At 46.3% G+C, this 13,284-nt stretch overlaps 1 protein-coding gene across 3 annotated transcripts in view; it reads right to left on the reverse strand.

Annotated features, from left to right (window-relative positions):
- The window catches only part of FAM169B (family with sequence similarity 169 member B), a 97,121-nt gene that overhangs the window by 60,645 nt on the left and 23,192 nt on the right, over positions 1–13,284 (reverse strand). For all 3 annotated transcript variants that reach the window (XM_032622539.1, XM_032622540.1, XM_032622538.1), the window contains exon 3: positions 12,266–12,365. In XM_032622539.1, the coding sequence (XP_032478430.1) occupies positions 12,266–12,365 (100 nt within the window). The remainder of the gene's footprint in view (positions 1–12,265; positions 12,366–13,284) is intronic.

Here is a 13,284-nt window from a genome sequence, read left to right on the forward strand (position 1 = left end):
CACACGCGCACACACACACCCCACACACACACACCCTACCTCCCCACAATAACTGCAAGCTGTTTACATACTGGCCCATGGTTTACACTTCTTCAGTCACAACCGAAGGAGCTTCAGGTCTGCCTGTTACCCCCCACCAGCCTCCCCCAATTGCTCCCCTGGAGTCTAAGCTGCCACTGCCCTGTTACAAATCTAAGAAATATGTACTTCCCCCAAAAAAGAGCACAGTTAAACCAAAGTGACAGGCCATCTTCCCAAAAGCAAAATACACGTAGGAAAAAAATGCTGAAAAGTTCTGGCAGAGGACAGCACATAAACACATTCCAAGGCATTGCATGACTTTTATGCAACATTGACTGAGCCGGTCAATAATTTAAGGGGAGGGGAAAAATACGCAAGTTGACATAGCAACTGTCATATCGCATTACTCGGGCTACCATTTCCATACAGATGTCTTCCTTAGAGGAAAACGCTTCCCCAGATGCCCTGTGAACTTGGGCACCTCTTTGCCAGGGAGAAAGAAACATCTGGTTTGTAGTATATCTGCATCAACTTCCCTGTGGTTCTTAGGCCCTTCTTGCCTTCGGCGACTTTGTTTCCGTGAGTGGAGATTTTAACTCCAGGAAGACCAGGTAAGATGAGGTGCCTGGATCCTGAGGCACAGCTGGACGGCAAGGTGTTGGAGGCCGAAAGAAGCCCACACCAGAGCTAGTCTATCTAGGAAAGGCATCTTAAAATCACAGGCCGTACCAAGGCAAGTACAGCAAGTTTCTCAGGGTTGGAGGAAGCACAGAGAGGTGCAGACAGCCCAAGCTGCAGTGGTAAAACCCTAGGATGCCTCAAAGAAGCACCCCCAACCCCGCACATCCGTGACTCTCGGAATATTTTCCTTGGAGCTTCTCTGTTTTCCAAATACCATTAGTCCCTTGGTAAGAATGACATGTTTTTTGTTTGTGGGATGCTGTTTTCCCCTACATTGACATCCAACTCACAGTAAGTGTCATAAATTAATAGGGAATAAAGAAGGAAATCCCAAACAACAGCCAACATGTGCTCCCAAGCAAACAGCTCTTCAATCTGCATCCATCATGGCCCACGGAAAACAGAACTCTCTTGGTTTCTAGCATGGAGCTCTCTTAGCTTATGTGAAGTCAGGTCCCACTCAACCTGGGGGCCACCTGACACCGGCTGAGCTTGCACAGCCACACGGGCGCCTTAGCCACCACGAGAAGCAGGTATTTAAATCGAGCCTGAATTTCTGGCCAGAACTCTTTTCCCCAAAACTGTCAAACCCACTTAAGCGGGACTCCCCCATGTAGAAGGTTGGGAGGATGGGATCCATTTCAGGCTAATGTCTACCTCTCCTTTATTCAAAGTGCAAGCACAGACTTAAACGTAAAGATTCAACGTCCATGGGATCACGGGAGGCTGCACCAACGAGGCTGCTAATCAGGCGGTCCCTGAACCCTTGGGGTTCGTGAGTCCGCGGGGGTCATCACACTTCAAAGCCAGGAAAACTGTAATTAGTTCTCCACATGCTGAAACTCAGACTTCACCAGGGCAACAAGCCTCTCCTCCACTCCTGCCATATTAGCTTGGTTTTTACCAGAGATATAAAAACCACTTCACTGACTCAGGTCCACAGGTTCATCCTGCTAACAGAGCTGGGTTTAGCCCCATCCATCCCACTCACCGGGAGGCCTGACCTCTCCCTTCAAGGCAAACAGGGGACCAGGAGCTGCTCTAGCTGGGTGCCCCCTTCCTGAAGGTCAGAAATTCTCAGCACCTCCCCCTACCCCATCTTCTGGCCTTTCCCCCAACCCCTCCCCCAAATCTGGGCAGCCTTCTCAGGGGTGAGGAACGTCCCAGAAAGGGCCTTCCAGTTCTGCAGAAGTTCTCTGGGCATCTCAGGGCATCTCAGTTTCCACCCACCCACCCCTCCTGAACCACCACCCACCTGCCCCAAACGCAGCCCAGAGAAGGCCTGGCCCCGGGCCCGCTGTGTCACAATCACCTCTCAGCCCACGACAGCCACCAGGAAGGCGGCTACACAGCGGCTCTGGTTTCAACTGAATGTTTGCCTTGGCTCTCGCTGTCACTGCAGGCCTAGAATGGGCATGCTTTTCCAGGAAAAAATCATCATTTTTTGATTCCCTGCTTGTTTTTCTCAGGGTGCACATGACACGCAATCACCAAAAGCCATAAATAAATTAGCAGCAATTTGAAGGATGAGTGTTATGCTTGGTCACAAAACGTCCTGGAAGCAAGCTGGGGGGATAGATGTTCCAATCAGGGAAGCCAGCGTGTGGTAACAAACACAAACAGCCGTCCCCCTGTCCTCTCTCTCCGCAAGGACCCCGCTTTCTGTTTCTCAGCCTCGACACTTCCCCTGCACAGGGAATTCACAACACACCCTCCAGGAAGAAAGAGCCAAGAACGGCTGCAAAGTGATGTACACCTGGGATCCAGGTCCCTGCCCGGACCCCTCCTTCAATTTGACAGCCCACAGACCCTGCAGAGGAGCTCAGGTTGCCCTCGCCCCAAGCGTTTCCTTCCAGATCACCCAGCACTGTTGCCCCAGCCGGAACCCCAGTCATTCCCAGGCCTCCCTCCTTGGCCCCTCCAACTCATCCCAAATCCTGTCGTTTCCGCTATTTCACCAACCCGAGTTCTCCCCACCAGGGGAGGCCTCAGCATCTCTCCTGTGGGCGCTCCCAGACTCCTGGACACTCAACATTTGTCCTCCCTTCTCTCCATCCTTCCTTCCGATCATGACTAAGGCATTCTTCGAAGGGCTGAGATCCAAAGGCGGACCCCTCTCCAGCCCCAGTCCCCACCCATCCTCCATAACGTCACCAGGCATCTGGCCAGCTCCCCTCAGCATGGCCTCCCCACCAGGCAGGGGCCAGGAGTGTAGAGAAGGCTTTACGAAAGGAAGCTGCAAAACGTTCAGAGAAGGGGTCAGTAAGACTCAGGGCCAGAGTCTGTAAGGTGGGGCGCTGCCTGGGATGAGGGGGCCTACTTTCCAGGTTCCATGTGCCTCTACGGGTACTGCTTCACGTCCAGAGCACCCAGCCCTGCAGGGCAGAGGAGCAGCTGTGTGACCACTGTGTGACCACCAGTCGGCCTGGACAGTGGGAGAGGAGACCAGAGGTCCCAATGAGCGAGCAGTGGAGAACTTCTCAGGCCTCCTACCCCACGTGCTAGCCAGACGGGCACTTCCCTGCCAAGAACTCGTGCTCCTCCTACACCCAGCAATACCCAAGAGTTCCCTTATTCTGGAAACTTCCATAGCACTGTGGCATTAGGTCTCTTTCATTTGACTCAATTATAAATAGACTTTTTTTTTTTTTTTGCGGTAGGCAGGCCTCTCACTGTTGTGGCCTCTCCCGTTGTGGAGCACAGGCTCCGGACGCGCAGGCTCAGCGGCCATGGCTCACGGGCTCAGCCACTCCGTGGCATGTGGGATCTTCCCGGACCGGGGCACGAACCCGCGTCCCCTGCATCGGCAGGTGGACTCTCAACCACTGCGCCACCAGGGAAGCCCTAAATAGACATTTTTTAATCAGCCTCTGGACACTCGTTGCTCTGTCCTCTGATCATCAACCACTAGGTTTTATGGAAAAAAAAAAAAAAATCAAACAGATATTGTCATAAGGAGAGCTGAAAAAAACCTGACAAGTTTCCTGACAAGGAAAGCAGGAAGAGATCATCTAGGAAAAGTATCCACGTGGCCTAGGAGCTTGCCAAGAGGGCTTCCATCAGAAAGGGTCAGATGTTAAAAGGACGAGTGCAAAGGGTGGAAGAGGCCTCCCCACAGCCAAGGTCCCCAGGCCCCGCACCATCCTGTAAGACCAAAGTAGGAAAAGCCGGGCACTGAAGAAGTTCAGGCAGGCTGGGAAGACGTTCAAGGAAACAGGACAGCTGCCTGGGTAGGCTGGCGGGACTCGGAGGGGAGAGCCCGAGGAAGAAATACAACTTAGCCAGAGGCTCTACTGGCCACAGAGAAGGCAAAGGGCCTCCAAATTAGGAGCAAGCAGCTGGAAACAGTGGAAAAGCAAAGGAGTGCGTTAGCTCCTTTTAGAGAGGCATAAGCCTCAGTGAATGTACATCCCAGGGGCCAGAAGTCCTGCAAATGTGATCCTGAAATTGTAACCTTTAGTCGCTGAGAGCATGAGATGCCGGAAGGGGCCAGAAAGACACATGAGCCAGTGCCATCCTGGTGTGTGTGGGGAAGGTGCAGGTCTTGGAACTAATGCCTAGTTCCCTGAACATCCTTTCCTAATGGTGGTCTAGAGTGAATTACGAAAGATGATCTGTAAGTACCCTAGAAAAGAAAGACTGGACTTAAAATCAGCATGAATTCACCAAGACCAGAAGAGACAAATTGGCCTCACTCCCTTTTCTGACGAGTGTTCTAGGCAAGTGTTAGGAGAATAATTAGACATAAGTCATCTTAATTTCAGCAGCCAGATTTCCCTCCATTCTTTTTTTTTTTTTTTTTTTTTGTGATACACGGGCCTCTCACTGCTGTGGCCTCTCCCGTTGTGCAGCACAGGCTCTGGATGCGCAGCCTCAGTGGCCATGGCTCACGGGCTCAGCCGCTCCGCGGCATGTGGGATCTTCCCGGACCGGGGCACGAACCTGTGTCCCCTGCATCGGCAGGCGGACTCTCAACCACTGCGCCACCAGGGAAGCCCTCCCTCCATTCTTAACTGCAGGCATGTATTTCATAAAGTCTCTTGACTTGCATTTTATGAAAGTCTCTTGAAATCTCCAGAAATGTATGCTAAATAATGGGTTAGGTGTGTGTTTTGTGGTATAATAATTGCATGAATTTTTTAATAAGCATTTTTAAATACTTGTATTAAAAATAAAGAACGCACACCTTCAGAACTTCAAATGATATTAACTACATAGCCAGTAGGAAGAGTTAATATAACTGGATGAAAGGACTTACTCTTCAAAACAGGCAAAGTTTTCTTAGATTTAACAACAAAAGCACAAGCAACAAAACAACAACAAAAAACAGATAAACAGGACATGATAAAAATTTTAAACTTTTGTGTTTCTAAGGACACCATCAAGAAAGTAAAAAGATAACCCACAGAATAGGAGAAAAATTTTATAAATCTTATAAGGGATAGTATCTAGAATATATAAAGAATTCTTACAACTCAAGAAGATAAATAACCCAATGCAAAAATGGGTAAAGGATCTCAATAGATAGTTCTCCAAAGAAGATATTAAAATGACCAACAGACGCTTGCAAGTATGTTCAACATCATTAGTCACCAGGGATATGCAAATCAAAACCACAAGGACCCCTTGACATGGGTCTTGGCGATGATTTTTTGGACTTGACACCAAAAGCAAAGGCAACGAAAGCAAAAATAAACAAGTGGGACTACATCAAACTAAAAAACTTCTATACAGTAAAGGAAACTGTCAACAAAATGAAAAGGTAACCTACTGAATAGGAGAAAATGTTTGCAAATCATATATTTGATAAAAGGTCCAAAACATATAAAAACTCATACAACTCAACAGCAAAAAAAAACAATGTGGCTAAAAAATGGGCAGAGGATCTGTGTGATACTGTGATTTACATTAAGAAATATATATATTCGGTCTTCTTCCCATTTCTGGCATAGTACTCCTAAAACCCTTGGAATTTCTTAAGTCATGAGAGCAGGGGAGGTGTCTCTTGTTATGTTACTGAGGTGATTTTTGGACCCACCTAAGGATGGGGGCTGGTTGCCAGAAGAACCAACCACGTGATTAAAGGGTTGGAATTTTCAGTCCCATCTGCCTGGCCTCTGGGGAGGGGCGAGAGCCTGGAGGTTGCATCAGCTGCCAGTGGTCAGTGATTTAATCAATCATGCCTTTGTAATGAAGCCTCCATAAAAATCCAAAAGGACTGGGTTCAGAGAACTTCTGGGCTAGTGAACATGTGGAGGTACTGAGAGAGTGGTGAGCCTGAAGGGGGCACAGAGTCATGGGAACCTCTGACTGATAGCCAGTTGGTCAGAAGTACAGGTAAAACATGGGCTTGAGACTGGCGTCTGAAGTGGGGGGCAAGGGAGTCTGGTAGGACTAAACCCCTAACCTGTAGAATCTGATGGTATCTCCAGGTAGTGTCAGAATTGAGGTAAATGGAAGGACAACCAGCTGGTGTCTAGAGGACTACTTGGTGCTATGGGAAACCACCCACTTCCACACATTGGAAATTGAATCTCAGAATACATTTAATCTGAATAGACATTTTCCAAAGACATACAGATGGCCAACAGCTACATAAAAAAGTGTTCAACAGCACTAATCATCAGGGAAATGGAAACCAAAACCACAAAGAAATATCACTTCACATCTGTTAGAATGGTTATTATCAAAAAGACAAGAGATAGCAAGTGCTGGTGAGGATGTAGAGAAAAGGGAACCTTTATGCACTATTGGTGGAAATGTAAGTTGGTGCAACCATTATGAAAAACAGTATGGAGGTCCCTTAAATTTTTTTAAATAGAACTACCCCATGATTCAGCAATCCCACTTCTGGGTATTTATCTGAAGAAAACAAAAACACTGACTTAAAAAGATACATGCATTATATGTCTACACAAAAACCTGTACAAGAATTTTCACAGCAGCATTACTCATAATAGCCAAAAGGTGGAAACGACCCAAACGTCCATCAATTGGTAAATCGATAAACAAAATGTGGCAAATCCATACAATGGAATAGTATTCAGCCATAAAAATAAATGAAGTACTGAAACATGCTTCAGAATGGATGATTCCTGAAGGCATTATGCAATGAAGGAAGCCAGACGCACAAGTCCACATACTCCACGATTCCATTCATAGGAATCTATAGAAATCTATAGGCAAATCTATAGAAATGGAAGAGATTGCCTAAGGCTAAGGAGGATAGGGAAGTGGGGTTGGTTTCTTTTAGGGGTAATGAAAATTAAGTGTGGTGACAGACGCACAACTCTGAATATACTCAAAATCACTGAATTGTATGCTTTAAATGGGTAATTGTATGATATGTGAATTACAGCTCCATAAAACTGTTTGTTTATATATATATAATGGGAATAATAGTAGTCCTTCCTGTGGGTTCAAAGCATTGGAGGACAGAGCAATGTCTTGATAACAAGTTTGTGATAAAAGCCCAGGGGCCGGGCATGCATGGTAATGAGCTGTCAGCTAGAGGTGAGTCAGCCTTGGGCTGGTTCTAAGGAAATGCCAAGGTAAACTGAGGCTAACTTTGTGGAAACTGAATGTCCAAGAAAAGTGAGGAATGCTCTCACCAGCCACCGCTCTCCTCTCACGGTTCTCTAGAGCGCATTTCTCAGATGGCTTCTGGAGATCTTGTTAAAGGACAGATTCTGACTCAGCGGGTCTGGGTGGGGCACAAGTGCCTGCATTTCTAACAAGCTTCCCTGTGCGGTGCCACCTCGCTGCTAGGCCACGGGCCACACCCGAGTAGGAAGACAGGAAACTGAAGCTCAGAGGGGCTAAATAACTTAACCCAGGCCACCCATTCATAAAGGGCAGAACATTTGAACTCAGGTCTACTTGACTCCAAAACCCAGCTTCTTTCCACCAGACCATCCATGACGTGGTATCTGCACGCCATGTTCCAAGAGAAGCCAGATCTGAAAGAAGGATACAGGATGTGATGGGCTCTGGAGCCCACAACAAAGGAGGAACAGCTAAAGAATGAGAAACGTGTGAGTGATCTTAAAAGAAGACTCAGGAAACATGGCAGCTGGCCTCAAGCCTAGGAAGATCTGCCCTGTGGAGCAGCCATGCCCACCTACCTGGATGGCCCCTGTAGGGGCACTAGGCCAATGAGGAGACACACGAGCTTATCAGTTTGGGCTCCTTAAGAAGAACGTTCTAATAGAGCTGTCCCGGAACAGGCCAGGCTCTCCCAGACTACAAGCCGGGGCGCCAGACAACACCTTCATGATTCTGATATATCTCTATACTACCTTCTTAGCCCTACCATAAAAGAGGCATCATTTGCTATGATTATAAAAATAAATCTTACTATGATAAATCTTTAAAGTCTAGCTAAGGGTGCTCAGCTGGGAGACCTATTTTCTTTTTTTTTTAAAAGGAGATTAACAAGTGTTAGCTAAGTGTTAAAGCCATATTAGTAGGAAACAGAATCTCTTTCCTTGATATATTTAAAATTGAAATAAAATTCAAAAGATCATCCTTTTTCTCCTTCTGAAATTCAGCTGTACCACCTAAAATCATCTTGGAAAGCACTGGACCTAATGATCTAAACACCCTTTCAACTGTGAGCTTCTGGAACCTTGTCTCCCTTCTCTAAAGCTAAATAGCCCTAGTTTCCTCGAGCCTTGTTCAAATGGTTTCAAGCCCTCTCAACCCCCCCTGGTTGCTCTCCACGGATAAGCACCAGTTTGTTTCAGCTGCATCCTGAGCAGCAACCAAAGAGAATGGGGCTGTAATTGAGCTGCAACATTATGCTTCCATTAAGGCAGCCCCAGGTTCCATCTGCTTTCCAGCAGCCCACTGCAATGTCCAGGCTCACTGCGCTTCCAAGGATGACGACTGCCACCTGTTTCTTTTTATCCAGGTGGTGTAGAGGTACATCCTCCCCAGCCCACCCTTGATCTCTGGCTGCTTTTGGATGGACTGCATGACATTATCCAACGAGGCAGTTTTGGATTAGTAGAAAGAACAATGGTCTTACCATTACAGTAGTTCAAAAACAGATTAGATTGCCCTAGTGTGGTGTTACCTTCTTCTCCATGATGTTTGCAAGCAGAATCCATCAGGGAGGTAATTCAATTGCCAAAGTTTGGCCAGCAGTTGACAAGAAGGCCTCCCATTCTAAAACCCTGTGCTTCTATAACACAGCACTCAGACAGAGAAGAACATGCAAAAGTGCACCATGATGGAAGAATACTTCTAATTTCACGCCTACTCTCTGCCCTAGATGGTCCAAAGCATCAGATTTTCTGCCACAAATCATTTCATCCTCACAACTACCTTGCGAAGTAGCTAAGATGCCCCCATTTTGCAAATGACCAAACTGAGACTTGGAGAGGCCAAATCACTTATCCGGGTCACTCAGTCAGTTGTCAGAGCCAGGATGCCAAGTCTGTTGAATCTGATGCCAAAGTCCAGGTTCATCAATTCTATTCTGCAGGTCCCAGGAAGAAATGAGAGAAGCAAAAGGCCATCAGTTGATAGGAATCTGGAATGCCAGGATAAGCAGTTTTGATTTAATATGGGAGGTAAGAAAAGACTACTTTTTTGATGAGGGGAGTTATATTTTTAATCTTTGGAAACACTTGAGTTCAGTTAATAATTTAAAAATAAGAGGAATAGTAAAATAAGGGGAAATAAATGAAAGATAGGGCTGTGGGGAGGTACAAAACAACTAGGAAGGGAGGGTTCTTGGCAGCCTTTGGCTGTGTGCCTTTGGCTGTGTCCCCTCGGTGACAGAAACCAGCCACTGATTAGAGAAACAGTCAAGCATGAGCCCCGCAGGGAACAGCCAGACAGAACGAGGGCACGTACTTCACAAACCACCTTCACGGAAGGCACATCCCCAGTTTCTTACAGGGGAAAGCTGGACAGCTGCATTGCAGGCAGACCTCATTTTACTGTGCTTCACTTTACTCTGCTTCACTTTATTGTATTTTTTTACAAATTGAAGGTTTGTGTCAACCCTACGTCGGCGTCATCTTCCCAACAGCAATTGCTCACTTTACATCTTTGTGTCACATTTTGGTCATTCTCGCAATATTTCAAACTCTTTCGTTATTATTACATTTGTTATGATGATCTGTGATCAGTGATTTTTGATGTTACTATTACAAAAAGATTACTATGACTTGCTGAAGGCTCAGATGATGGTCAGCTTTTTTAGCAATAAAGTGTTTTCAATTAAGGTGTGTACACTGTTTTCTTAGACATAATGCTACTGCACACTTAACAGACTACAGTATAGGGTAAATATAACTTTTCTATATTTGAGAAACCAAAGAATTCGCGTGACTCTCTTTACTGCCATATTGGTTTTACTGCAGTGGTCCGGAACCCGCACAACATCTCTGAGGTCTGCCTTAACTCACATCCTCAGGGTAGCCCGCCAGGAATATTAACTACTTGCCACCAGGGAATTCACAACTCCAGGATGTTTTTCATTTGCTCGCAGGGTTATTGGAAGTTACTACGATGGATTCAATCAGCTTACCAATAATTAACTCATACACGGGCTTATCAAACAGCTCTGATCCCTTTAGCTTCCATCTAACCACACAAACACAAGGCCTTCACAAATATAATTGGAAAATTATAAAGTAACCAGGGACAGCCTTCTCAATGGTCACAGCTAAGCACATAACTGAAGTGGCACATGTGTCAAAGCTGTGAAGAGGCTCTATGGTACCATCGGCTGCTTCGGAGTCCACATGTTTCAAGCCACAAGAGGTGCATTTACATATCGTGCCTGCTTCAAAATACCAGACTAAAGAGCATGAGGTGTGGATAACACCTGAGTGCTTTTCGGAAATCACGCAAAATTGCAGCAACCATCATAGAGCCCCAGCAGCAGGAAAACATTTGGAAACTTCATTTAAAGTTCTATGAAATATAAAGAAAGGTCCAGAGTGAGATTTCTTGGAGCTTATGAATATTTATTATAATACATTCTTGAAAACGATCAAAAAATTAAGTACAATAGAAATAGGAAACAGATTTTTATGAGTCAGTCATATATTTGCATTTTGCAAATTGCAGTTAAAGACCTATAACCAGAATATTGTTAAATGCCAAAAAAAGGCAGAGGAGAGGGCTGCTGATATTTGGACATTTTCTTAAAACTGGCAAATGATATTTTCAGAGTTTTTTGACAATCTGTTTCCCAAGGAGTGCACATCCTGTTACTTTCACTAACCTGGTGCCAGCTGGAGTCACAAATTCAAGGCAATGTCAAAGGCCTGAGGTTATCATAATCCCTTTGTTCAACCAGGGCTTGACCTGACAGGAATAGGAGATGTCCTGAACCTTGACCAGAAAGCTCTCACACACAGCTCAGCCACCCCCAGTCCTGGAGCAAGGAGGAGGCTTTGCCAACATGCCCAAAACTCCCAGACAGCTAGCTAAGCACACTCGTGTCTCAGGATTAGTAACAAGAGAAGCGTTAACAACAGTCTACATGGTGAATAACGTTCCCCAGTCAAGGAGGTCACCTTGGGCTTTGTGACACTCATCGAACAGGGCATCCTCTGACTACAAACCCCAGATGGACATGCGGTGTTTAAGGCAAAAGTCCATCTCCAGGGGAGCTGGAGAGCTGAAAGAGGCCCCTTTGCAAATTGTAGTTAAAGACCCATAACCCCAAACTTTTACCAGACACCACAACACTGAAAGAGGGCTAACTCACTAAGGGTTTGTTTTTTTAATTTCTTATTAGGAAAGCAATATACGGGAATTGTAGGAAATCTTTAAAACACATTAAAGTATAATAAAGCAGTAAATTTCTAAATAGGATTGAATTGGGACTCCCTTGAAGTCAGAGACGAGGAGTTTGCTTCCAGCTCACTGGTGGCCTGGGCTCCAGGTGGACTGATAGCCTGGAACCCTCTCCATCCTCACACTGCTCACTGCCAACAGCCCCAGACCCCTGCCCTATATGCACCTGAGCACAGCTATCCACGTGTGCTCAGAGCACTCACTCCAAGAAGCTGAAATTGGTCAAAAACGGGCTCTTGATAATGCAGAGGGAGAATAAATGAATTACAGATTACATAAATTTCACCACCAGAAACAAAACCCCACCGGATAATCACCTTGCAAAAATCCCCTACCCTACACCAGCTGACCATCAGAAGCCTCATTTCCTCATCTGTCTGGCAGGGATAAGAATGGTCCCTGTGCTTTGCAGGGCTGCGGTGACACTCCAACAAAAGGGCTCCACCCTGTGCACACAATGTTATTAATAAGAACAGTAAGTGCTACCCTTAAAAGCAGCTTTGAATACTGCCACTATGGGCAAGAAGGTGTCTGGTGTCTTCAATACAAAAATCAATGTGTGTCAATAAACAGAAACCATAATGCCTTACCAGATCTCTAAAAGCTGAAAATAAACCAGTTCTGCCTTGATGTCCTTCTAAGTCCAGCCGAAGGGTACAACCATCATTTCTGAGGTGTTTGATTCCATTTGTTGTAAACAAATCAGAATCCTTGTTTATTAAATTAATTAATAACTACCAACCTGTCTTTGTGTCCTGGGGATTAACCAAGACCAAGATTTTATGTTGAGGTTCATCACAGTGCACAGTGCAAAAGCAAACAGACGAAGCTTCAAGTTTAACCTGAAAAAATAGTAAAATCACCATTTTGTTCTGTCACCACAGTAAGGGCACAAGAAATTGCTTAACAATTAAATTAGCACAATATTCACTGAAAGAACACTGTTGCACAGAAGTTAATCTGACAGGACGGGGCTTCCCTGGTGGCACAGTGGTTAAGAATCTGCCTGCCAATGCAGGGAACACGGGTTCAAGCCCTGGTCCAGGAAGATCTCACGTGCCGCAGAGCAACTAAGCCCATGCGCCACAACTACTGAGCCTGCGCTCTAGAGCCCACGAGCCACAACTACTAAAGCCCACGTGCCTACAGCCTGTGCTCCGCAACAAGAGAACCCACCACAATGAGAAGCCCGAGCACCACAATGGAGACCCAACACAGCCAAAAATAAAGTAAAAAAAATAAATAATTTTTTTAAAAAATTGACAGGATGGAGGCAACATGAAAATGGAAACCTTACCCACTCTGAGCTAAACACGAGGGCAATCTGACGACGGCCCTTCCTCTATCTCCCACCCAGCAAACCTGCTCTTCCCCTTGCTCACCTGTCTGTCTATCCAAGTAATGACTGAACATTTCCTCAGCTGACCCCCTTGCGGTCTCTCCTTCCATTCACTTCCTGCCCCAGCAGCCTTCCCCACCCGAATCCCCGTCGGGCCTCCACCTGCCAAAGCAGAAGGCCACATCCCAACCTCAGGCTGTACCTGCCAAGCCGACCTCAACTGTCCCCCTGCAGCCACTCTACGCAAACAGCCTAGACAAGCCTGCGTCCACCCGCATTGCCACTCAGGCTGCCTGCTGCCCTGGCTCGGATCCCTGCAAGCAGCCTCAAGAAACCCACACCCTCTCTGGGCCCTGCAGTCTCAGCTCTGGCTCTGAGGCAGCCCCGGGGGGAAGATCCTCAGTGCCCAGCACCTGTTTGCT

This window comes from Phocoena sinus, chromosome 2 (assembly GCF_008692025.1).
Source record: "Phocoena sinus isolate mPhoSin1 chromosome 2, mPhoSin1.pri, whole genome shotgun sequence".
Classification (NCBI taxonomy): Eukaryota; Metazoa; Chordata; class Mammalia; order Artiodactyla; family Phocoenidae; genus Phocoena; species Phocoena sinus.